The sequence below is a fragment of the Ruditapes philippinarum genome, unplaced genomic scaffold (genome assembly GCF_026571515.1).
Source record: "Ruditapes philippinarum isolate M1 unplaced genomic scaffold, ASM2657151v2 ctg4222_1_1_1_1, whole genome shotgun sequence".
NCBI lineage: Eukaryota > Metazoa > Mollusca > Bivalvia > Venerida > Veneridae > Ruditapes > Ruditapes philippinarum.
In genome coordinates, this window is record NW_026866079.1 from 1 (window position 1) to 27,149 (window position 27,149).

Here is a 27,149-nt window from a genome sequence, read left to right on the forward strand (position 1 = left end):
ACCGCTAGACTGACCAACCACCGAGTGACTCTTATATACTCCCCCTAAACTTGTTTCGGGGTATAATAAGCCAATAGGCTTTATATAGTCTTAACATAATACTTGGCCAGTGTACTTCATTGAGCTAAGGAAGAGAAACTATTCTGACCAACATAATAATTATATTGTATGTTGCATAATATTATATCAATATCTTTAAAATATAAATTTTGTTTTAAAAACATACGGCAAGAAGGTGAATCTGACCAGGCTCCACTCTGTAAACATGTCACTTCAGCTTCTCCAATCATGTGATAATAATCAGCACACTGTACAGTAACGTATGAAGTAGATCCATTAGAAGTCATGGTATATGAACTACTTGAAATCGTCGGAAACTGCTCACATAATTCTAGAATAATAATTCATAATCCTGCATTGAATGTTAAAATCAAGAACGCACAAATCGGGAGGTATATTTTGATATATTTTTATACAGAATTCTGTAATGAAAATTGAGACTTTGCAAAGATCCTGCCCTGCAGTGACAGTCAGATAGTAAAATCTTTGCACTGCCATTTGGATTATCACTGGCCATACTGGTACCAAAACAAAATCTCTGCATTGACCTAGCAATAATATTCCTGACATCATTAAATTTTGCTGTGCATATGTAATAATAATTGCATAATTATGTGCTTCTTGTGCCTGACTACCTTGTCTGTTTAATAGGAGAATAATGTGAAGGGTGTGAGAATCTTTAATTATAATTACCGTAAAATTCCTCATAAACGCCCCTCCCCTAAAAAAGGCCCCCAGGCCTTTTGATAAGAAAAACAATCTACTCATCAGTGCTGAACTCATGAGTAAATCCATAATTTCATTCAAATCATTCAGAATCCATTTTATTTTATAGTATGAACTTTAAAATCTTAATACTTTTTAATGTTATTACCAACACTTGCTAACACTAAATGTATTTACAATGGTTTTTGGATTTAGGAAAAACTGTGTTGTAATATTAGCCCCCCTTTTGGAAAATGTTTAGCCCCCGTTTAATAGGAATTTTACGGTATATACAGTCTTGCATTTTCATTTTCAAACAGAGTTGATGTATAAGGTAAGTAAACTTAACAAGAAGAATAAATGTGAAAACTTAAACTGAACATGAAACTTACGGCATGTTGGTACATCAGACGACCATGAGCCATCAGAGAGGCAATAAGACAGTTCTGCTCCCTTCATGGAAAAGCCAACATCACATGTAAATGTTGCAAATGTTTGTGCTGCATTTGATGATAACGAAATACTTCCGTTGCTTGGATCTTGTAAAGGCTGACACTCAACTTGAAAAAATATATTTCTCCAGAATTATTTAGTAGGTAGAAAAGTTGTACATTTCTTAATGAATCAAAACATATGTATCTAGATACTTGTGCAATTTTTGAAAATATGTTATCCTTGTCTTAAAATGCTTGTTAGCACTAAAATCTTTCATTACTGATATTTCTCATGAACATGTCAAAATGAGACTGTAATTTTGATATACTTCTCTTCAATTTGTTTGGAAGGAATTTTAGAAATCCAAATCCTGACTATGGAATACTTAGTATATTAAGTGAAATATATCCCTTAAGACTGGGACTAAATTTTTTACCACAGGAAGGCACTGTATAGTCATATGTCCCATCGGACTGACAAGAAAGTGATGTTGCTCCTGCCGAAGTAAAACCTACATCACAAGATACTGAAACATATGTTACAACACCATCTGTTGTGATATCTAGGGAACCATTAGCTGGTGTTGTCAAAGTGTCACAGGTTACTGAAATTACAGAACAATAATATACATATTTCTATTCTTTTATTTCAAATAACAATATTTATATACCTTCATTTATATAACTTCATTTTGCAAAGGTCATTAAGTAAATGAAAGCCTGGAAGATAAATAAAATGCAGTCTAAAATAATACAGTATTGACACATTTGTCTCATTATTGTTGTTTTTATTTTATTAATTAATTTTGTAGGATTTTATGTCAATGAAATGATCCCTTTCAAAACCAAAATAGAACTGCATTTAATGTTAAATGATGCCAGGATAATCTCCAGGCCCCGTGTTCACTAAGAAAAGATCAGGATCAGGATCAAGTGATCCTGATTTTATTTTCATTGTTTAATGTTACTAAAAGTATTTGTGTTTTGTTGAATTAAATTGTAAATATTCAAAATGTAAAAGTATGCTGATTTGCAACGAAAAAAAACTATTTTGGGATAAAATCAACAAATAACAAAACAAATACAAAAATATTTGGATCAAAATAAGGATCAATTTTAGGATCAGGATCAATATTTGGATCAACTGTAAAATGCCCATATCTTACAAAATTAACAATTAATTTATTCTAAAATTTCATATACTTGCTATTTCAAGTCCAGTTTTATCATATTTATAATCAGATATTTATCTATGAGGATAAACAATGAAGAATATCAGGGTTTTTATATTTGATCCTGATCTTGATCCTGATCCTTAAATCTTTGTGAACACCGGGCCAGTACTCAATAAAGTACCATCATCTTGTGTTGACTTTTTTTAAGGTTGGCTTTTACATCACATCAACACAGTCTAGATCATATTGCAACTTTTCAGCTTTATTGGTGGAGAAAGACCTCAGGCGCTCTTCATTATTTCAGGCAGGAATGGGCACCTGAGTAGAACCACCAATGTCCAGAAGCTAAAGCTGTATAGCTTCCTCACATTAAAGAATTCAAAGTCCCTGTCGGGATCTTGTCGGCAGGATGGGAAATCATGACAGTCAAGGTCAAAAGTTCAAACACACTGTCCTTAATTACACTGTCCCTGGAGCACTTAACAAAATCTTTTTAATGTGTGTTTTACTTCTTGTATCATAAGTCAGAGAGATGATGAACAAATCATTTGTATTGGCTTTTTTACAGAGCAGTTGTGCTTTCAAACTAAAGCCAACCTTAGAGAAAAATAATTGCCACTTTCAATTCATACACTTATGTTTGGTAAGGTAGGTCTGCAATTTCTTTTGTCTGTCAAACAACTTAACTTAAGGTTAAAGAATACTGGTTGTTTGAACTAAAGTGACATTATGCCAATCCAAGGGGATATTGTGAGTGTACAGGTAAAAATCAAAAAAAGTTTACATTTTGCTTTAATTCCTTTCAATTTTATAATTTACTTCTCATGAACAATAGATAATTCACATTGCCAAAGGAAATGTCTACAAATATCCATCTGCATTTCCCTGTAAGTGAAATTAATAAAAATAGTGGGGCAATCTTTTTATATTTTAGACTGATTTATATTTTATCCCAAACATTTTCCAATTTAAATTGTTAGTCAATTACCATCAAAACAGTCAATCTGCAGAAATTTATTGTCAATTCAGCTCACTTTGACAATGAAAAGATTAGCATGATTTTACTTAAAATTGTAAATATCGTAAAATGTTACCACATTGTGGAGTTGTTCCATTCCAACCAGATGCATCAGCCGCACAATATCGTTGAATATTACCATTAAGTGTATACCCGACTTCACAGCTGTATGTTGCTATGGACTGGTCAGTTGATATGGTAAATGAACCATGGGAAATTGATGATGGTGTGTCACACACTGATGATAATAAAATTTATGTTTTAACTAGAAATGTGTCCAATAGGACACAGGTGACCCCTGGCTCAGACTCAACCGATTTGTCAATCTTGTGTCTCAAGGTCAAATTTTTTTTTATGCCCAAGTTGAAAAACTAAAAATCTTTCATTAAGTAAAGGGCAAATACTACAAATACTGAATAGATCCACAAAAAAACCCCAAGGTGCATAAGTACACATGCTGACCAACATTCTTGTAAACTTTCAGGCCTACACTGGTCAAATACTTTTTGAGTTACGTGCAACACATGTTGAATATTGTAAATTTTTCTAAGTCAAGGGCAATAACTTTAAAAATACTAAAAATATCCGCACGAAAATACCCAGGTGCACAACTACACATGCTGATCAACATTCTCGTAAGGTTTCATGACTCTAGGTCAAATAGTTTTTGAGTTACATGCGACACAAGTTGAAAATTGGAAATTTTTACAAAGTCAAGAGCAATAACTCTAAAAATACTAAGTATATCCACCTGAAAATACCCAGGTGCACAACTGCACATGCTGATCAACATTCTTGCAAGGTTCCATGACTCTAGGTCAAATACTTTTTTAGTGACGTGCGACACAAGTTGAAAATTGGAAAGTTTTACTAATTCAAGGGCATTAACTCTAAAATTACTAATAATATACAAATGAAAATACCCAGGTGCACAACTACACATGTTGATCAACATTCCTGTAAGGTTTCATGACTCTAGGTCAAATATTTTTTGAGTAACTTTAGATAGAGTTATGGTTCTTGTGCACTGCACTTCCTCTTATTGTGCTTGACCATTTTATGAAGTTGTTTTGAATTCCAACCTATACTTTTCAAGTTATGCTCCGGACATGGAAAAGCAACAAAGGAAATAACTCTGTAATTACTAAAGATGGAGTTATTGTTCTTGTACACTGCACTTCCTCTCAAATGTGCTTGACCATTCTAAATATATTTTCCCTTTAAAAACAAGGAAAAACTTTTTAGGGGATTAATTAAATTAAAACAATGAAACAAAAAAATCACAAAGTATTTTTAAATTTCCCGTGTCAAAATGTTTCCCAAATATTTCTCTTTTACAGATTAACATTTAAAATTTAAAATAAAACAGAAAAAACACTTTAAAGTAAAAAGAATAAGGAAGATAACACTGAAGTGGAAAATCATTGTTTTAAAATTTTTGGGGCACTCAGAAAGTGAGTGTTAAAATAAGAGTCCCCAATTTTTATGTTTAAGTAAAATGTGTTTTGTAAGACGCCCCGAATTGTTGAAATATCATCCTGCTACATGTATATAAAACTGAGAGGAAAAAATAAACTGAAATATTTTTGTCTTGATTTTTAATTTGATGTTAAACTACTTTATTGAAAATGCCAAATTTCAAATTTTCACTGAACAAAGACATGTCTATGAAAACTGTAAAAAAAAAATCCGTGGGGAAACTTTAAAATAAAGCTTTTACGTGGGAGTGCAAACAGAAAAAAAAATTAACCAAAGAATTTTTGTACATTCGGGTAATTTTGAAGATTTTTTAAGTAAACAAAATAAATATACTTTAATGATTTACAAAAAATTTTCATTTTGAGAATCTTTAAGAAAAAAACTAAAAGTTCCCAAAAAATTTCTACTATATTTGGAAATGTTTATGCACGGCTGTCATATTCACATGTATATAAACTCTATAAGTAAGGTATTATGTTTAAGCAAACATACCGCATATTGGGGTGGTAGAGTTCCATAAACCATTATCCATGCAAGCACTTAAGGCATCTCCGACAACATGATAGCCTGTTGCACAGGTAAAAACAGCTGTACTTACAACACCATCTGTTGTGATACTGACAGAACCACTGTCTGGATCAACCACTAGCGGACATTGAACTGTGAATGATATTTATTGAACCTATAATACTTAAATATTTAATGAATACAAAGTATTGAATACAAAGATTTTTGCATTTTTTTTTTTTCAGTCAAAAAATGACTGTTTTTTCATTAGAAAATTTATATAATAATGATATTTATTGAACAGGACACTGTGTTTAAACATTTAGCATATTTAGAGATTTCATTGTTGTTTCTGACATGTCAATTTATAAAATGATATAGATCTAATTGAAAGCATATTTAGAAAACTTATATTCCTTTAGCTAAAGTTCCAGTGTTCAAAAAAACCACCCTTCATGATATACACTGCATGGGTCCTGAATTTTGCTATTGACAATTTTTTCCTCTAACCATAAGGTGTGGCCTTGACCGTTGGCCTATTTACTTATTTTATGCCTAATAATAGTAAACACTTTTTATCAAGTAATTATAAAATCGCTTTATGCACTAAGATGACATACCCCTGTCAAAATATAGACATTTTGTCATCTCTAGTGACCTTGACCTTGGCCAAAGCAACCTGCATTGTGTATGCAACTGGTTGTGTTGCTGACCAAGATCCTTCTAAAGGGTAATCATTTTAGATAAACATGTATATATTTACATACCACATTTTGGTTGTGACTTTGACCAAGATCCTAAAGAAGAGCATGTTGCACTAGATGAACCTGATAAACTGTAACCTTCATCACATTCATATGTTACTTGTGTAGTTTCTCCATCTGTACTGTAACTGTATGAGCCACCATCTATGACCAATAAATTGTCACAAAGTACTGTAATATGAAAAACAATGTTAAACATAAAATCTTTCTTCTGCAAAATTACTGTTAAAACAACATATCTTTGTAAAACATGTATGCCCCCTATCAGCAGCCAATTAGTCATGTGGCCAGTTTATTGTGAGTGTGTTTTGACCTAGTGACCAAAAAATCAACAGGGGTTAGCTACTGGTCATGACTAGTCAGAAGGTCATTGAGAACGTAAAGGTTTTGTGCAGCAATTTTATGACAAAGTTTTCATAAATCCTACCAAATAATATATGCATAAATTTAAAAAATCATGGACAGCCAATTTGTTTTATTACATTAAACCTTAAAATGTGTATATAAAATAAATCAACCAAGGCAACTTGAGTTGTTGAGTTATTGGTCAGAAACAGTTTTTTCATACAAGATTAATGTGACTTTGATCTTTGACCCTTAAATCAATAAGGGTTATATACTTGCCAAGACCTATGCACCTGTGAAGTTTGAAGATAATGGGCCCATGAGCTGTTGAGATTTTCATTAGAAACTGTTTTTACCTATGAGGTCAAAGTGAACCTCTGACCCCTTGACCCAAAAAATCCATTGAAGTCATCTTCTGACCATAAGCAATTCTTTGTGAAGTTTGATGGTCAAGGGTCCATAGGTTGTTAAGTTATTGATAGGAAACTGCTTTGACATACAATGTCAATGTGAACTCCTTAATCATTGACCCCTGACCCCAAAATCAATAAGGGTCATCTACTAGCCAAGACCAATGCACCTATGCAGTTTGCAGGAAAAGGGCCCCTGGGTTGTTAAGTTATTGATCAGAAACCGTTTTTACCTACAAGGTCAATATGACCTTGGCCTTTGACCCCAAAATTAATAGGGGTCATCTACAGGCCAAGACCAATGCAACTGTGAAGTTTGAAGGTCAAAGTCCCATGAGTTGTTATTAATTGGAAACCATTTTGACATTCAAGTCAATTTGGCCTTGACCTTTGACCTGGAGCCTGAAAACAATAGGGGTCATTTTCTGGTCATGAACAATCCCCATACCATGTTTGAAGTTCCTAGGCCTATTTAGCGTTCATTAGTTGTTGATCGGAAACCATTTGGTCTATGGACAGACAGATGCAAAGCAATATAACCCCACTTCTTTGATATAGGGGGCACAAAAATTAGATGCTGTTTATGTAACCTGCATTACCAGCCTTGGCTACTATTTTGAGTGTCATTCCCACAATATTATATACTTTAGATAAAAAATATCTCTCAATTCTATCAACTATATGACAGCTGATTTAAAGCTTCCTAATATTGATGCTATATGGCAAAGTTTTTCTTTACACCTGTAAAATAACTTCAACAACTAACCTAAATCATCTGTTTACTTTACTGGTGGACCTCAGATGCCCCACCTTGCATTATTTCAGACACAAACAAGCACCTGAATAGAACCAGACTTTCAGTAAGCTAGATGGATAGCTTCCTCACATGAAAGAATCAAATGTCCTTATCAGGCTTTGAACCCACAGAAGTGAGGGGCAAGCTGTTTGAAGTCAACGACCTTTACCACTCGACCACAGAATGTATTTCTCAGCAGAAGTTGCACTGTATTTTATCAATCTCAATCACTTTTGAGATCACACATCCACCCAGTAACGCACCTGATCTGAACCATTTGGCCATTTATGCATTTTCATCATTCTCTAGATCATATCTTAGGTTTTTACATGCTATAAGTGATGACTTTAAAGACTGACCAGTCTATTACTAATGAGCCAGCTTCCTCTGATCCCAAAAGTGATTGTAGTTGATAATTTATTAATAATATATTTATCAAGCTTCAAATTCCTAATGTCTCAGTAAGTCTTCTTATTATTCCGCCAAAAACCATAATAAAACCTTAACAATGTGAAGCTAAAAACAATGTTTTTAATACAAGTTGGATAGTCTTACTCACAACATATAAATTCAATAGTTTTTCCCACAAAAGGCACTTGTATAAACTAAATAAATAATTGACATCTTTCCGGTTTGAACATGCTACTTTACAATCATACAATGTAATCAGTGTTAACAAGGAATTAAATATCAATATCAAAGTCCACATATCCAATATCAATAGCAAAATATTAAGAGACAAGTTGAGGATTAAGATTTCAAGGTACAATATTTTTATTAAATATCTTAATGTCTACAAAAATTACTCTCTAACAAATACAACTTAGTGAGCATTATTATTTTATTATGCTTTTTTTAAAAAAAGGAAGTTAAATATATTTTGATACACAAAGTCATGGGTCCATTGGGTTGGAAACAATTTTGACAACAGGTCTACAAGGATTCAGGATAAAAAATTAGTTTTCTTTTTAATTTTGTCCTCTTTATTGATATGAAAGTAAAAAAGAAAAAAACTGATTAAGTAAAATTGGTATGGTGAAGAAACACCTAAAAGTTATCAGTGGTGGTTTAAGTAAGCATAAATTGAACAAAGAAATATAAACAAAACTATCAACATGGACAATGTTTTAAAAAAAACAAGGTCACAGTTACCTTGACCTTTGACCGCTCCACCCAAAATTCATTAAGATTCATGTGGAATTTGAGGGCCAAGAGCCAAAGGGTTGTGATGTTAGTACAGTAAACTCTGCTTATAACAAACTCATTGGGACATTCAAAATCTGTTCCTTATATCTGGAGTTCCTTGTATGCATATATAGCAAATTAGTTCCTTATATCAGGAGTTTTTATAGCAAACAGATTTACATATAACAAACTGATTGTGTATCACTGTCCTCCATTCTGAAGAGCATTTGGTTAAGAAAAATAAACTCATTTGGACTCATCATTGTTGTCTCCCTTATATTGATTAAGTAAAGAATAAAAAAGAAAAAAATGCAATGTTTTTTGGATTTTTTTAAATATATCTATCTACAGATAGTCAGTATTTTGGAGTTTCTTATAAAAGTGTAATTTCCTGTACTTTTAACTTTATAGGGACTTAATACTGAGTTCCATATAAGCACTAATTCCTTATAAGCGCGTTTACTATACAACTGTTTTTTTTTATATCAAATAAAGAATGGCAAAATTTGGGCAAAAATAATTGTTTCTTATTACCGTAAGTTCACTATAACCATATCAGCTATAAGTGAAGTTTACTGTAGTCAAAAACCAAGGGCCCATTAATTGTTGAGTTATTAGTCAAAAACTGTTTTGACAGCAGTCAATGTGATCTTAACCTTTGACACTGCAACCAGAAAATCAAAAGAGGTCACATAAGAAATTAATTACACTTTGCCATTGTTTCAAATCATCTTTGAATCTTGAGTTTTATGTATTCACTAAAGGACATTTGACAAACATGTAATACATATAAATCTATTATAATACATTTTAGGTAAAACTAGACAGTCTCAGGAAAGAAAGCATCAAAAAAGTTTTCATCATCTACAACATCCATGGCATCAGATGAAGATCTTCAAATTTACTGCCAGCCTTGTGACAAGAAAGGAACTAGACATCCTACCCATGGTTACTGTACTGACTGCAAGGAGCACCTTTGCGAGACATGCTTTCAAGCCCATAAAATAAACAAGTTTACCAAAAGGCATACATTTCTGGATGCAACAAGTATGGCTAAAGTTTTGCAGCAACTCTCAACACCCACCCACACAGGCCAGTCTGATGTCCTGACCTCACCATGCCATAAACATCCACAAGAAATGATCAAATTCTACTGCAATGATCATACAGAATTACTCTGCAGTGTTTGTGTTACCCTTGAGCATCAAGTTACATCCTGCAAAGTCAACTATATACCAGACATTTCTGGTGATATAATAGACAGCAAAGAATATCAAGTTATCTTGAATGCAGTAAATACCACTTCTGACAAATTTCAACAGATATTTAAAGATGTTAAGGACATGACACACAAATCAAACAGCTCTCTCAAAGATGCATTAATTGACATTAAAAAGTTCCGCCAAGAAATCAACCAAAGACTAGATGAACTGGAGAGACAGGTTGAAGATGCAGCTAAAGTCATAAAACAAGAAAACAAAAAACATCTAAAAGCAGCAGAAGAAATATGTGAAGATATAACCAAATCTTTGAAGAAATCATCAGACAAAATCAAACAACTTAACACAACAAAACAAGCTGAAAAACTCTTCATTGATTTAAAACTTGCAGAGAAAACAATCAAAGATATGGAGGAAAAACTACAAACCTGTCATCATTTGATATCAAAGAGCACAACTTTCAATCAAATGATGTAATATTAAATTTGCTTAAAACAAAGAAGTCACTGGGTGCATTGACACAGAAAGCTTTTAATAAAGAATGTCAATCTGTACAAATAAAGTCTAGACACTTTTCATGTCAAGGAGAAATTTGTGTGATGGCATCAAAAGATAAAATAACATGCTATATAACAGGAATGACTCTGCTGACTCCTGATCTTCTTATCATCACTGACTACTTTAACAATGCTGTAAAGATGGTGGACACCAGCAGTCAATCTGTGTCTGATCAACTACAACTAGATGCTGGACCACAGGATATCACTAGATTCACCAGTTCTGAACTTGCTGTCATACTTCCAGACATACAAACAATACAATTTATATCAATCTCATCAAACAAACTCATAAAGAAGCACACTATAAAGGTTGGTGGAGAATGTCGTAGTATAAGCTGTTACCAAGGTAAACTTGTTGTGTCATTACGATCTCCTGCAAAACTTCAGATCCTTGATATGAATGGCACTATACTGACAACAATTGATGGAAAAAATATTTTCAAAGATCCATGGTATATCACATGTAACAGAAGTTCTATCTATGTATCTGACTGTGACATGAAGACAATAACAAAATTAAACTGGCAAGGTGAAGTGATTGGTAGTTATAGTGGTATGGGTTACCCTACAGGAATGTCACTGTCAGATGATGGTACTGTCTTTGTGTGTGATAATGGAAACTGTGTTATAGAAGAGATATCAGGAAACTGTTCTACAGGAAAGGTGGTGCTGCAGGATCTGAAAAGACCATGGGCTGTATGTTGGTGTGGAAAAACAAAGAAGCTGTATTATAGCTGCTATGCTTGGGGTGAAAAATATGGCAACTACCTTCACATCTATAACCTGTCATAGAACTGAACAGAGACTTAAACAGAGTTGATCACAGTTCTTTAATGAGGGACAGTAGTGAATAACCTCCCCTGAGTACTCCCTATAAATAGATAGGTCCTAAGCTATTGGATTACTCGGACTTTATCGCCTATTTCTTTGTAGCAAACTGAATTAATTAGGGCTAATTATGATCATTTGTAATATTCAGATTAGATATTGCGATAAGATGTAGAATCTGTTGACATAAATTAATCATTTTTTCCTTAAGGTTTACATATTTGTTGATGCATGTGTAAATAATTGATTAAGACATATCAACATGTCTTAAAGTGAAAGCATGATGAAAACTTAGCAAGATACTTTTATGCTAGATATTTTTTTTAATTCTTAAATGTTTAGTAAAATCTTTGAAAACTTAGCAAGATACTTTTATGTCAGAACATATTTTCATCTTTAAATGTTTAGTATAATTTTATGTTATCAAGATGAATGATTTAATCTATTGCATTTTTATAAATGGTTCTTTTATGTCAGAACATATTTTCATCTTTAAATGTTTAGTAAACTTTTATGTTATCAAGATGAATGATTTAATCTATTGCATTTTTATAAATGGTTCTTTTATGTCAGAACATATTTTCATCTTTAAATGTTTAGTAAAATTTTATGTTATCAAGATGAATGATTTAATCTATTGCATTTTTATAAATGGTTTGATGAGAAACTAGGAAACTTCTAGGGTGATGCTGAGAATAAACTGAATAACGAAGTCTGATATGGGCAATTACTATCAATGACGATGTTTATAGATATTTAATGTTGAAAATGGTCATAACTCCTAAAAATATTTCTTTTTGGATAAGATTTATGTTGAATTTTTTATAGCCTTAAAATCATACTAACTTAATAAGCAATTTTGACAAAAGTTTAACAAAAAGGGGCATAACTACAAAATGTAGCTTTGAGTATAATGCATTTCTAATAATAACTAGTCTATTAACTGTATCTTCATAACAAGTTGACAACATTGTGCATCAAATGAAACAGTTCTTTTTTTCAAATCAGACACACTAAAAATGACAACTTTGTGTCCATTTATATGTAATAGGTTGCATCAATTATAACATTTAAAACTAAGATTTAAAAATTTCTATATTTTTATTTTACATAATAATATGATACATATGGTGTTCTTGTTTTTTCTTTTGTTATTATCAAATGCACTTAATATTTTATGTAACCTGTCCTGTTTCTATTCATATTTTGTACTATAAGCATTTTGTAACATTTTAAAATTATTCAGATTGCATCAATAAAAGTCATTTCTCTGACTACTTAGTACCAATAAATTATTGTTGTTTTGGGCATATATTTTGCATGATTATGTACTTTTCAGGGTGTAATTCATTCAGCTTTTGGATTGACAGTCTGATGCATACTTTTTTTACATCACACTAATACAGTATAGGTTATATGGTGACATTTCAGCTTTTCTGGTCAGTGGTGTAGGAAAACATCAGGTACCCTTCTATGCATTATATCTGGCACTAATAGGCACCTTAGTAAAACCACTGACATTCTGTTAAAGCAGCTTGATAACTTCCTCACACAAAATAATCCAAAGTCCCAACTGGGATTCGAACCAAAAGCCTTCAGGGGCAAGTGGTTTAAAGTTAACAACCTAAACCACTGGACCATAGAGTCGTCCCAAATGCATGATACATGTTCTCCTCATGACCAAATTGAAAGTAAAATATACACTGTATACAACATCAGATGTGTCTCAATACACAATTATTTAACAATAGATCTACCTATCTGACTTTTGTCCAACAGGTTTTATTCAGATAGCAATAACTTATTATATGTGGTTCATGAACATGTCAACCAGCCAATACAGTCAAACTTGTCAACAAAGGCCACCAAGGGGAAAGTGTAAAAATGGTCTTTGTTCACAGTGATCTCTGTTCAGCAGATAATGAATAATGATTTTTTTTTTTAAATAATGGATACCAATTTTTTCAGTTATTAGTATATAAGACAAAAAATCACTATTTCTGCCAAAGGGACCAGAGATCTAGTTCGAGAGTTTGAGTTATACCAAGGTAGAACACAACATAAATTATATAGGAATTTTGATGGTAATGGTCAGTGAGTTCGAGCAAAAGGAGGAATTCAAGCAATCCAAGTTCGAGCAATCAGAGTTTGAGTGAAAAAAGTTTAACTGTAGTTCTGAAAGACTCGGCTGGTATCTCTTGAGAAATGTACAAGTTAAGAGTATACAGTCAAACAGAAGATCACCTCTGAATGAAGACCACTTTTAGAGAACCTTTTTATAGTTTAAGCAGAACAAAGTAACCTCGAAATGAAGGCCATTTGTCTGTTAAAGCCATTTGTTTGGTCTCTCTTTAGGAGGATCTTTGCTCAAAGGTATGAATGTATCTCTATAATTATACAGTGTAACCTGTGCAAAGCTTTCCTCTTCCAAGCTAATACCATTTTACAGTATTAAAACTCTCTTAACTAAGACTGAACACTTAATGTAATCTCTCTAGGGCAGCACCTCTCAACAACAACCTAGATCTTTGTCTTTGAGAGGTCACCGTGTTGCTAGCAGAGGTTGTACTGTATTTTATATAAATCTCAATCACTTTTGAGATCACAAACTCACCCTACCTATTATGCACCATATCTGAACTATTTGATCATAAATGTGTTTTTATTACTAGATCATCTCTCAGGTTTTTACATGCTCCAGTGATGACTTTATAAAGACTGACCTGAGTATATAACTGATAAGTCAATTTCCTCCCTCTACAATTATGTGACCCTAAAATTGTAAGTCTTATTAAGTCTTCCAATTAGTCCACCAAAAAAACATCATAAAACCATTATAACAATGTGAAGCTGAAAACAATGTTTAAAATACAAGTTGGGAAGGGAAGTCTTAATCATTCTGTTTTCAATGCAGTAACTGAATAATTTAAAACCACTTATATATCATTTTCTCAATACAGTTAATAATCCTCCAACTAGGTCAACATAAAGTTTAAACATTTACACACCGATAAACTAGGGGAGATAACAATTAAAATTTTAAGCACTGTGGGATGAGAACAACTTTAAATTTCAAAAATCGGGACTTTATTTAAATTTTGAACAGTCAAAATACTGACTGACAAACACAACACTAACATGCACACTATGCACTAATTATAAGCTAAATAAACAATTGATATCTATTCAGTTTAAACTCGTAACTTTGTGTTGTAACACAAGGAAGTAAATATCAATTTCAAATTCCACGTATCCAGTGAATATCAACAGCAAAATATTTTTACCTGTGAGACAATTTGAGGATTACAATTTCAAGGTACAATATTTTTTATTAAATATCTTAATGTCTACAAAAATGACTCTCTTATAAAGGAAACAAGACTGAGAATTATTATTTCATTATGCTTTTTTTTTTTTTTTTTAAAAAGAAGTTAAAATACATAATATATTTTGATACACAAAGTCATTGTATTATGCACTAAATTAATAGTTGTACTGTTGTTGGCTTGAATCACAACACAATGTACCGTTTTATCATTTATTGTTTCTTTCTCAGTGGAATACTGCAAATAATACATTGAATTTTGCACAGGTTATCCTGACATTAACAAATATAATATTAAAAAGCAGTAACAAATATTTCTTGTGGGAGAGCCACAATGTTATCGGGATACGGACAAAGTGACAAGGTGGACAAAAGCCCCCCCCCCACCATGAACTTTACACGTAAGACAAAAGCACCCCCATCAAAAATACAGGTAGGACAAAAGCACCCCCCCCCCTCCCAGTCCATCAAACAATTGTTATTGAGAATCTTGTCAGTAGTTTAAATCCAGAAACTTGATGTATTGAGACAAGTCAAAATCGGTATGTTTAATTTAACAAATAAATGCAACTGTTTTAAAAGATAATTTACATTAAGATTTAAATTTAAAGGTACAAAAGTTCTAATTTGATTTATTGTGAAATTTGTATATATATTTCATCGATGATATGAATATTTTTATGTTTACTTTATTATATATTGTGCAGTACAAATGTAAATGAATATTTTCAGAGAATTGCTTATCAACACTTATCAAAGGAAATTAAAGTGAAAGGCGCATACTTGTTTAAATAAACCTTAGGGGGGCTTTTGTTTGATGGACTGGGAGGGGGGGGGCTTTTGTCCAACCTGTTTTTAATGGGGGGGGGGCTTTTTGTCCTATGTGTAAATTTAATGGGGGGGGGGCTTTTGTCCCACACTCAATGTTATCACTTACTAAGAACTGTGTCCCCACTGACAACATATATATGGAATATAGTGAAAAAATCAACAAAGGGCCATAATTCTGTTAAATTTGGTCGCAGCAAAAAATCCTTCCTTTACTTCCATCTACACATTAAATGGACTCCACTGAGGTTTTTTGACATGATGGGAATGAAAATATTTTTTCCAGATAAATGTACCATTTGGTGTAGGTTTAGACCACTAATCTTTGTGCAAAATTTCAAATCATTTGCGCACTTTGTTTTTCCAGAATAATTATTCAAATTGTAAAAAAAATGACCCAAAATGAAAAGCGTTTAAACACTTTTCACTCAAATCGGGCTAAGAAAAGCATAATAATACGATTTTCAGTTTATTTCAAAGTATACATTTAACTATCTTTGCATGTATTTCTATTTAAAGTGCCCAAACTCATTGATGTAAGAAATTCAAATGTTATGTTTTTAGGCTTTTAAACCTCAGTGGAGTCCCTTTAAGGGTGTGCATCCCTGGAAGTTTAAGCAAAATCTGCAATCCGGTTTAAGAGGAGTTGCATTCACAAAATTTCTATATGGTATATAGTGAAAAAATCAACAAAGGGCCATAATTCTATTAAATTTGGTCGCAGCAATAATTCCATCCTTAACTACCTGATCTACACATTATGGTTGTTCATCCCTGGAAGTTTAAGCAAAATCTGCCATCCAGTTTAAAAGGAGTTGCGTTCACAAAATTTCTACATAGTATATAGTGAAAAAATCAACAAAGGGCCATAATTCTGTTAAATTTGGTCGCATCAAAAAATCCTTCCTTTACTACCATCTACACATTAAGGTTGATCATCCCTGGAAGTTTAAGCAAAATCTGCCATCCATTTTAAGAGGGGTTGTGTTCACCAGATTTCGGGACGGACAGACATACGGACGAACTGACAAGTGCAACGCTATATGCTCCCCACTTTGTTGGGGCATAAAAAGGTCATAGAAGAAATTAGCAAGACTTTGCCATTGTTTCAATTCATATATGAATCTCAAGTTTTATGTATTTGACAAACATGCAATACATAGTAATCTATCATATTACATTATAGGTAAAACATGGCGGTCTCAGGAAAGAAAGCATCAAAACAATTCTCGTCATCAACAACATCCATGGCATCAGATGAAGATCTTCAAGTTTACTGCCAGCCTTGTGACGAGGAAGGAACTAGACTCCCTGCCCATGGTTACTGTACTGACTGCAAGGAACACCTTTGCATGACATGCTTTAAAGCACATAAGATAAACAAGTTTACCAAAAAGCACACACTTCTTGATGCAACAAGTATGCCTAAAGTTTTGCAGCAACCCTCAACATCCATTCACACAGGCCTGTCTGATGATTTGACTATGCCGTGTCCTAAACATCCAAAAGAAATGATCAAGTTTTACTGTAATGATCATACAGAATTTCTCTGTTGTGTTTGTGTTACCCTTGAACATCAAGCTACTTCCTGCAAAGTCAACTATATACCAGACATTTCTGGTGATATCATAGACAGCAAAGAATATCAAGTTATCTTGAATACATTAAATACCACTTCTGACAAATTTCAACAGATACTAAAAGATGTCAAGGACATGACACACAAATCAAACAGCTCTCTTAAAGATGCATTAGTTGACATTAAAATGTTTCGGCAAGAAATCAACCAACGACTAGATGAACTTGAGAGACAGGCTGAAGATGCAGCGAAAGTCATAGAACAAGAAAATAACAAACATCTGAAAGCAGCAGAAACAACATGTGAGGAAGTTACCAAATCTCTTAAAATATCATCAGACAAAATCAAACAACTCAACACAACAAAACAAGCTGACAAACTCTTCATTGATTTAAAACTTTCACAGGAGACAATCAAGGATATGGATGAAAAACTACTAAAACTGTCATCATTTGATATCAAAGAGCACAACTTTCAATCAAATGATGTAATATTAAATTTGATTAAAACAGAGAAGTCACTGGGTACATTGACACAGAAAACTTTAAATAAAGAATGTCAACCTGTACAAATAAAGTCTAGACAATCTTCATATGAGGGAAAAATCTGTGTGAAGACATCAAAAGATAAAAACACATGCTGGATAACAGGAATGACTCTGCTGACTCCTGATCTTCTTATCATCACTGACTGCAATAACAATGCTGTAAAGATGGTGGATACCAGCAGTCAATCTGTGTCTGATCAACTACAACTAGATGACAGATCATGGGATATCACAAGAGTAACCAGTACTGAACTTGCTGTCACACTTCCTAACAAACAAACAATACAATTTATATCAATCTCATCAAACAAACTCATAAAGAGGCACACTATAAAGGTTGGTGGAGAATGTCGTGGTATAGTCTGTTACCAAGGTAATCTTGTTGTGTCATTTTGTAACCCTACAAAACTTCAGACCCTTGATATGAATGACACTATACTAACAACAATTGATGGAAAAAATATATTCAAAGATCCATGGTATATCATATGTAACAGAAGTTCCATCTATGTATCTGACTGTAAAAAGAAGACAGTAACAAGATTAAACTGGCAGGGTGATGTGATAGGTAGTTATAGTGGTATGAGTTACCCTACAGGAATGTCACTGTCAGATGATGGTACTGTCTTTGTGTGTGACTGGGAGAGAGGTGTTATAGAAGAGATATCAGGAGATTGTTCTACAGGAAAGGTGATGCTGCAGAATCTAAAAAGACCATGGGCTGTATGTTTGTGTAGAGAAACAAAGAAGCTGTATTATAGCTGTTATACTTTGGGTGAAAAATATGGCAACTACCTTCACATCTATAACCTGGCATAGACTTGAGACTAAGTTAATTAAACAATGTCAGTAGTTCTTAAATTCATCATTCATTCTTCTAAAACTGGTCTAAATGTGAAAGCATGATGAAAACTTAGCAAGATACTTTTATGCTGGAATTTTTTTTCATCTTTAAATGTTTAGTAAAATCTTATGTTATATGGATGAATGATTTAATCTATCCATTTGTTGTATAAGTCTTATAAATGGTTTGGTGAGAAACTAGGAGACTTCAATGGTGATGCTGAGAATACACTGAATAACAAAGGAACATAATGCAGTTATAAGGCTAATGACCAATATCTGTTAAAATGGGTCATAACTCCTAAAAATATTCCTTTCTAGTTAAGGTTGATGTTGAATTTTTCATAGCCTTTAAATCATTATAAACTAAGATTAATAATTTTCTATATTTCTATTTTATATAACAATATGATTTCTGGTGAGTTTTTTTATTTATTTATTTTTTTCATTTTTTTTATTTTATGTTATCTGTCCTGTTTCTACTCATATTTTGTACTATAAGCATTTGTAACAGTTACAATTATTCAGATTACATCAATAAAAGTCAGTACATGTATCAGGTGCTTGTTGTTGTACAAAATAAGTTAAAACATAAGAATACTATATAGGTTAAAAAAAGGGACTGCATACTTATAGGAGATAAAATTGTAACGTAACTGTTTGATAAAAAATTTGTCTTTGTGTTAGACTCCATTAGGAGAGAAATTATATTATACATGTATATGGAAGAGATACCAGGAGGCTGCTCTACAAGAAAAAGGTGTTGCAAATCTGTCAAGTTTTCCCTGATCTTAATGTTTATGTGGTGAAATGAAGAAGCTGTACACTACAGTTGTTGAAGTACATGGTGAAAATTTTGCAAACTTTGTTCATGTCTATAAAATGACAAGACTTAACCCATGTTCAAACACTGTCAAAAGTTTATGATTTTTTAAATATTTAATTTGATTTAAAAACATTTAAACATTCATTATCCAGACTCTCAAACATGATTTAGTCATACTTGAACACTTTTATGGTCATATGGCCACTGCTTGACAAGTGGAGTAAAACCACAGACATTCTGTTAATTAGCTGAACAAATACCTTGCCTATAGAAATACAAAATATTTGACAATATTTGAAACCATATCATCAAAGGTCAAGTGGTTTGAAGTCTGGACAACCTTAACTGCTCAACTGTCATTAGGAGGCTTTAAACTGAATATTTAGTTATTCAAATATTAATTTAAACAATAAATGAGCCGCGTCACGACAAAACCAACATAATGGGTTTGCGACCAGCATGGATCCAGACCAGCCTGTGCATCCGCGCACTCTGATCAGGATCTATGCTGTTCGCTTACTAACCCTGTTACAAGTAGAGAAACTGATAGCGAACAGCATGGATCCTGATCAGACTGTGCGGATGCACAGGCTGATGTGGATCCATGCTGGTCGCAAACGCACTATGTTGGTTTTGACGTGACACGGCTCAAATAATGATTCTTAAACATTAATTGCATTTCTTTTCACTGTGTGAAATTTTAATCAATTCATGTAATTTTTGTTTTGTTTGTTTGTTTCATTTTACGCCTTTTTCCCAACAGTATTTCAGTCATATAGGCGGGTAGTTTCCTAACCATTGTTCCTGGAGAGTTACACCAGTACTAGACTACCTTCCTCCGCGCTAAACTACCAAAGCATCTCCTGGGGATCGAACCCACGCCAGAGAGGTAACTGGATTAGAGGTCATCGACTCTAACCCCTCGACCACGGAGGCGGTTATATGTTATTTTTGTAGTATATTAGCAAGAAGAAAATTCATTTCCCTGATTACTTAGTACCAATAATTGTTGTTTTGGGCATATATTTTGCATGATTATGTACTTTTCAGGGTGTAAGTCATCCAGCTTTTAGATTGACAGTCTGATACATACTTTTTTTACGTCACACTGATGCAGTATAGGTTATATGATGACATTTCAGCTTTACTGGTCAGTGGTGTAGGAAAACATCAGGTGCCCTTCTATGCATTATATCTTGCACCAATAGGCACCTTAGTAGAACCACTGACATTCTGCTAAAAGTAGCTGGATAACTTCCTCACACAAAATTATCCAAAGTCCCTACTGGGATTCGAACCAAAATCAGTCAGGGCCAAGTGGTTTAAAGTTAACAACCTAAACCACTAGACCATAGAGTCGCCCAAAATGCATGATACATTTTCTCCTCATGACCAAATTGAAAGTAAAATATACACTGTATACAATGTCAGACGTGTCTCCATACACAATTATTTAACAATAGATCTACCTATCTGACTTTTGTCCAACAGGTTTTATTCAGATAGCAATATGAGGTTCATGAACATGTCAACCAGCAAGTTTTACTGCCTTTTTGTGTTCGATCAAAAAAAGTATGATTTTAATATACAGTCAAACTTGTCAACAAAGGCCACCAAGGGGAAAGTGTAACTAGAAATGTGTCATCATGCCACGGATGCCCCCGCATGCAGCCAAAATTTCAGATGTTATAATATTTAGTTCCAAATTTGTTTGCACAAATTATTTTTTTCATTTTAAGTTCAAAGCCCTTAAAACTTTTCAATGTTAACACAAACCATTTTCATACAATGTTCAAGGCACTGAAATTATTCAGTCTTAACCTTTTAAAAATAGAATATTTCATATTTGTAGCCCAAAATAATGGCTTCATACATTTCCAAACTAGAAATGTGTCATCATGCCACGGATGCCCCCGCATGCAGCCAAAATTTCAGACGTTATAATATTTAGTTCCAAATTTGTTTGCACAAATTATTGTTTTCATTTTTAGTTCAAAGCCCTTAAAACTTTTCAATGTTAACACAAACCATTTTCATACAATGTTCAAGACACTGAAATTATTCAGTCTTAACCTTTTGAAAATAGCATATTTCATATTTGTAGCCAAAATAATGGCTACATACATTTCCATAAAAGTATGAGTGCTGAAACTGAAAGTTCAAAATTTGTCCAATATTCAAGAAAGATAAGTTTGTCCAAAATCATTGAACCACGACCAAATTCAAACTTAAACTGCTTATTTCTAAGATGTATCTATATTATTTTCAAAGTGAAAGGGACATAACTCTGCCAAAAAATCATCGAACCATGACCAAATTCCAACTTGACCTGCCCATTCCTTTGACATACCCATATGTCAAATTTAAGTTGAATATGTAACAATGTTGGGTAGATAATGAACAGAAACTGTAAATTTCATATTATTTTCAAAGTGAAAGTATTACTCTGCCAAATATCATTGAACCATGACCAAATTCGAACTTGGCCTGGGCATTCCAAAAACATATCCATATGTCAAATTTGAGTTGAATGTGTTGTACTGTTGGGGAGATAATAAACAGAAACTGAAAATTTCATATTATTTTCAAAGTAAAAGGAGCATAACTCTGCCAAAAATCATCGAACCATGACCAAATTCGAACTTGACCTGTATTTTCTCATGACACATCCATATGTCAAATTTGAGTTGAATGTGTTGTACCGTTGGGGAGATAATGAACGGAAACTGAAATTTTCATATTATTTTCAAAGTAAAAGGGGCATAACTCTGCCAAAAATCATCGAACCATAACCGAATTCAAACTTGACCTGTATTTTCTCATGACATATCCATATGTCAAATTTGAGTTGAATGTGTTGTACCGTTGGGGAGATAATGAACGGAAACTGAAAATTTCATATTAGTTTCAAAGTAAAAGGGCATAACTCTGCCAAAAATCATTGAACCATGACAAAATTCAAACTTGACCTGTATTTTCTCACGACATATCCATATGTCAAATTTGAGTTGAATATGTGCAACCGTTACTAAGATAATGAACGGAAACTGATGATGACGGAATGACAGAATGACGGAATGACAGAAGGACGGAAGGACGGAATGACGGAAGGACAGTACAGGGTAACACTATATGCCCCGGCCATTACATGGCGGGGGCATAAAAAGTATGAGTGCTAAAACTGAAAGTTCAAAATTTTTCCAACATTCAAGAAAGATAAGTTTGTCCAAAATCATTGAACCGCGACCAAATTCAAACATGAACTGCTTATTCCTAAGATGTATCTATATTATTTTCAAAGTGAAAGGGACATAACTCTGGCAAAAAATCATCGAACCATGACCAAATTCCAACTTGACCTGCCCATTCCTTTGACATATCCATATGTCAAATTTGAGTTGAATATGTAACACAGTTGGGTAGATAATGAACAGAAACTGTAAATTTCATATTATTTTCAAAGTGAAAGAGGCATTACTCTGCCAAAAATCATTGAACCATGACCAAATTCAAACTTGGCCTGGGCATTCCAAAAACATATCCATATGTCAAATTTGAGTTGAATGTGTTTCACCGTTGGGGAAATAATAAACAGAAACTGAAAATTTCATATTATTTTCAAATTGAAAGGGGCATTACTCTGCTAAAAATCATTGAACCATGACCAAATTTGAACTTGCGCATTCCTTTGACGTATCAATATGTCAAGTTTGAATTGAATGTGTTGTACCGTTGGGGAGATAATGAACGGAAACTAAAAATTTCATATTATTTTCAAAGTGAAAGGGGCATAACTCTGCCAAAAATCATCGAACCATGACCAAATTCGAACTTGACCTGTATTTCCCCATGACATATCTATATGTCAAGTTTGAGTTGAATGTGTTGTACCGTTGGGGAGATAATGAACGGAAACTGAAAATTTCATATTATTTTTAAGTAAAAGGGGCATAACTCTGCCAAAAATCATCGAACCATGACCAAATTCGAACTTGACCTGTATTTTCTCAAGACATATCCATATGTCGAATTTGAGTTGAATGTGTGCAACCGTTACTAAGATAATAAACGGAAAGTGATGATGACGGAATGACAGAATGACGGAAGGACGGAACAGGGTAACACTATATGCCCCGGCCATTACATGGCGGGGGCATAAAAATGGTCTTTGTTTAGAGTGATCTTTGTTCAGCGGAAAATGAATAATGATTTTTTTTCTAAATAATGGATACCAATATTTTCAATTGTTAGTATATAAGACAAAAAATCACTATTTCTGCCAATGGGACCAGAGATCTAGTTCGAGAGTTTGAGTTATACCAAGGTAGAACACAACATAAATTATATAGGAACTTTGCTGGTAATGGTCAGTGAGTTCGAGCAAAAGGAGGAATTCAAACAATCTAAGTTCGAGCAATCAGAGAAAAGTTTCACTGTAGTTCTGAGAAGACTCGGCTGGTATCTCTTGAGAAATGTACAAGTTAAGAGTATACAGTCAAACAGAACATCATCTCTGAATGAAGACCACTTTTAGACAACCTTTTTATAGTTTAAGCAGAACAAAGTTACCTCGAAAGGAAAATTCTGGAAACAAAGTGATCCCTTGGAAGCATTAATCACAACAAAATTACATAAGAATTGCAGACTTGGTTTGATTGAGTCTGTACATGAGAGATTATGAATAAGTGCAACACCCCTCACGCCCCCTAGCACTGGCTTAAGCGGTACTCAATTCTCAACACTTAATAGTGCTGGCATCAATGATCCCGAAGGACCAGAAAATATAACAACACTGAAGTGAAGTACGGGGCAACTTTTTACAGCTGCCACACGGCACTTGACACCTGCTGTTGTGAAGTACAAAATTCTGGAAACAAAGTGATCCCTCGGAAGCATTAATCACAACAAAATTACATAAAAATTGCAGACTCGGTTTGATTGAGTCTGTACATGAGGGATTATGAATAAGTGCAACATCCCTCACGCCCCTAGCACCGGCTTGAGCGGTACTCAATTCTCAACACTTAATAGTGCTGGCATCAATGATCCCGAAGGACCAGAAAAATATAACAACACTGAAGTGAAGTACGGGGCAACTTTTTACAGCTGCCACACGGCACTTGACACCTGCTGTTGTGAAGTACAAAATTCTGGAAACAAAGTGATCCCTCGGAAGCATTAATCACAACAAAATTACATAAAAATTGCAGACTCGGTTTGATTGAGTCTGTACATGAGAGATTATGAATAAGTGCAACATCCCTCACGCCCCCTAGCACCGGCTTGAGCAGTACTCAATTCTCAAAACTTAATAGTGCTGGCATCAATAATCCCGTTTGTCTGTAATGGCAGGAAGACCATTTGTCTGTAAAAGCTATTTGTTTGGTCTGTCTATAGGAGGATTGTTGCTCAAAGGTTTGAATGTATCTCTATATACAGTGAAACCTGTGCAAAGCTATCCTCTTCCAAGCAAATACCATTTTACAGTATTAAAACTCTCTTAACTAAGACTGAACACTTAATGTAATCTCTCTAGGGCAGCACCTCTCAACAACAACCTAGATCTTTGTCTCCAAGAGGGTGTTGCTCAGCAGAGGTTGTACTGTATTTTACAAATCTCAATCAATCACCCTACCTATTATGCACTATATCTGAACAATATGATCATTACTAGATCATCTCTCATGTTTTTACATGTTCTAGTGATGACTCCTGAGTGAGTGTTACTGATAAGCCAATTTGCTCCCTCTATATGTGATCCCAAAAGTGATAGTAGTTGATAAATATTGATCAAACTTCAACTTCGAACGTTATGTTAGTCTTATTAACTTTTTCAATTAGTCCACCAAAAACCATCATAAAACCATTATAACAACGTGAAGCTGAAGCAATGTTTAAAATACAAGTTGGAAAGGAAAGTCTTAATCATTCTGTTTTTAATGTTGTAACTGAATAATTTAAAACCACTTATCATTTTCTCAATACAGTTTATGATTGTCCTACTAGGTCAACATAAAGTTTAAACATTTACACACCGATAAACTAGGGGAGATAACAATTAAAATTTTAAGCACGGTGGGATAAGAACAATTTTGAATTTCAAAAATCGGGACTTTATTTAAATTCTGAACAGTTAAAATACTGATTGACAAACACAACACTAAAATGCACACTATGAACTAGTTATTAGCTAAATAAACAATTAATATCTATTCAGTTTAAACTTGTAACTTCGTGTTGTAACACAAGGAGGTAAATATCAATTTCAAATTCCACGTATCCAATATCAAAAGAAAATATTTTACATTAGAAACATGTGAGACAATTTAAGGATTACAATTTCAAGGTACAATATTTTTTTTATCAAATATCTTAATGTCTACAAAACTGACTCTCTTATAAAGGAAACAAGTGAGCATTATTATTTCATTATGATTTTTTTTTTTTCAAAAAAAAAGGAAGTAAAATATACATATATTTTGATACACAAAGTCATGGTATTGAAAAACGTCTGGACAGAGCACTCCACTTTTCTCATTGCTATATTACAAATATAACTTAGAAAAGAAATTTTTTTTTCTGCAAATGAGTTAAGCAGACATACATGTCATTGATAGTCTACAAGAATTTCAAGTTTAAAGTAAATTCATATTTAGTTATAAAATAATTTAAAGATTATCTGCCCTTTTGAAAATTAATGGTGTCCTTTCATGACAATAACAAGTACACCAAGTTTGAAGTGAATGACAAGCTATTATACTTGCTGATAAAATGGACCTTAGCAAAAATGTTAACCAATGTTTATGTCTGAATGTTAATACTGACAAAAGAGTCATGATAATAACTCCACTTTTTTCTTTGAAAAAAGAAAAAGTTTAACCTTAATAAAATACTGTTTGCACTAGATCTTTATTAGCCCATAACCTGCTGAACTTCCAGCCCACCTTCTAGAACAGTCCATGATCAATTTTGTCGATAAATACTGCATGGACATGACTAGTCACAAGTTTGAGGCCATAGAGCCACTGGGTTGTGAAGTTATTAGTCAAAAACCCATTGGACCTTGACCCTAGACCCTGCGAGAGGTCATTTTCTGTCGAAGACAAATGCTTCTACCAAGTATGGTTTTTAAGGTCTCAATGGTTGTTACTGATAAAAAATTGTTCTGATATTCAAGGTGAATGTTACCTTGAGATTTAAAACTGCAACCCTGAAAGCAATAGGGGTCATGCAGAGGCCAAAACCAATGTACCTACGGCATTTGACAGCAAAGGAAACAAAGAGCTATGCCTATTTTTCTTTTTCCATATGATCAAGAGAGAACTGATTTTATCCAGTGATTCTTTTAAGATTTCTATTCCAAATGGGAAATGTCAAAACAATTCTGGGTATGTCTGCTGTAAATATACTTGCAGACAACTTTGATCTTTGACATCATCTCATCATAGATGATATATATCAATGTATTGATATAAAATACATACATATGAGACATACTCTATAATATAGTAATAGCTAATAATCAAAAGAACATCATACATGATAGCAAAATATGTTTTTGATAACTAACATGTAATCAGATTCATTTAAACCAGTTTTTTTTAATAATCTTGAATTACTTTACAAAAAAGCAGTATTGAATGAAGATAAACGTAGGATGGTAACGCCCCCGCCCCTATCCCCCATCTACAAGTACTCACGGCATTAAAGCTTTT

The 27,149-nt window shown here is 33.3% G+C and overlaps 2 protein-coding genes across 2 annotated transcripts; one reads left to right on the top strand and one right to left on the bottom strand.

The window, feature by feature from the left end:
- Positions 1 to 226: 226 nt before the first annotated feature.
- Positions 227 to 6,378, bottom strand: LOC132731216 (sushi, von Willebrand factor type A, EGF and pentraxin domain-containing protein 1-like; the record flags this gene model as incomplete). Its single annotated transcript, XM_060717351.1, has 6 exons — positions 6,146 to 6,378; positions 5,364 to 5,531; positions 3,469 to 3,630; positions 1,637 to 1,804; positions 1,158 to 1,325; positions 227 to 391 (listed from the first exon to the last, which is right to left on the bottom strand). Coding segments are annotated over exons 1-6 (1,027 nt in total), but the record flags the coding sequence as incomplete, so codon positions are not given.
- A 1,931-nt stretch (positions 6,379 to 8,309) lies between these two features.
- Positions 8,310 to 19,155, top strand: LOC132731221 (uncharacterized). The gene is made up of 4 exons (XM_060717358.1): positions 8,310 to 8,456; positions 9,693 to 10,572; positions 10,662 to 11,354; positions 16,830 to 19,155. The coding sequence occupies exons 2-4, from the start codon at positions 9,754 to 9,756 to the stop codon at positions 18,582 to 18,584; spliced, it is 3,267 nt and encodes a 1,088-aa protein (XP_060573341.1). The 5' UTR covers positions 8,310 to 8,456; positions 9,693 to 9,753; the 3' UTR covers positions 18,585 to 19,155.
- The last annotated feature ends 7,994 nt before the right edge of the window (positions 19,156 to 27,149 follow it).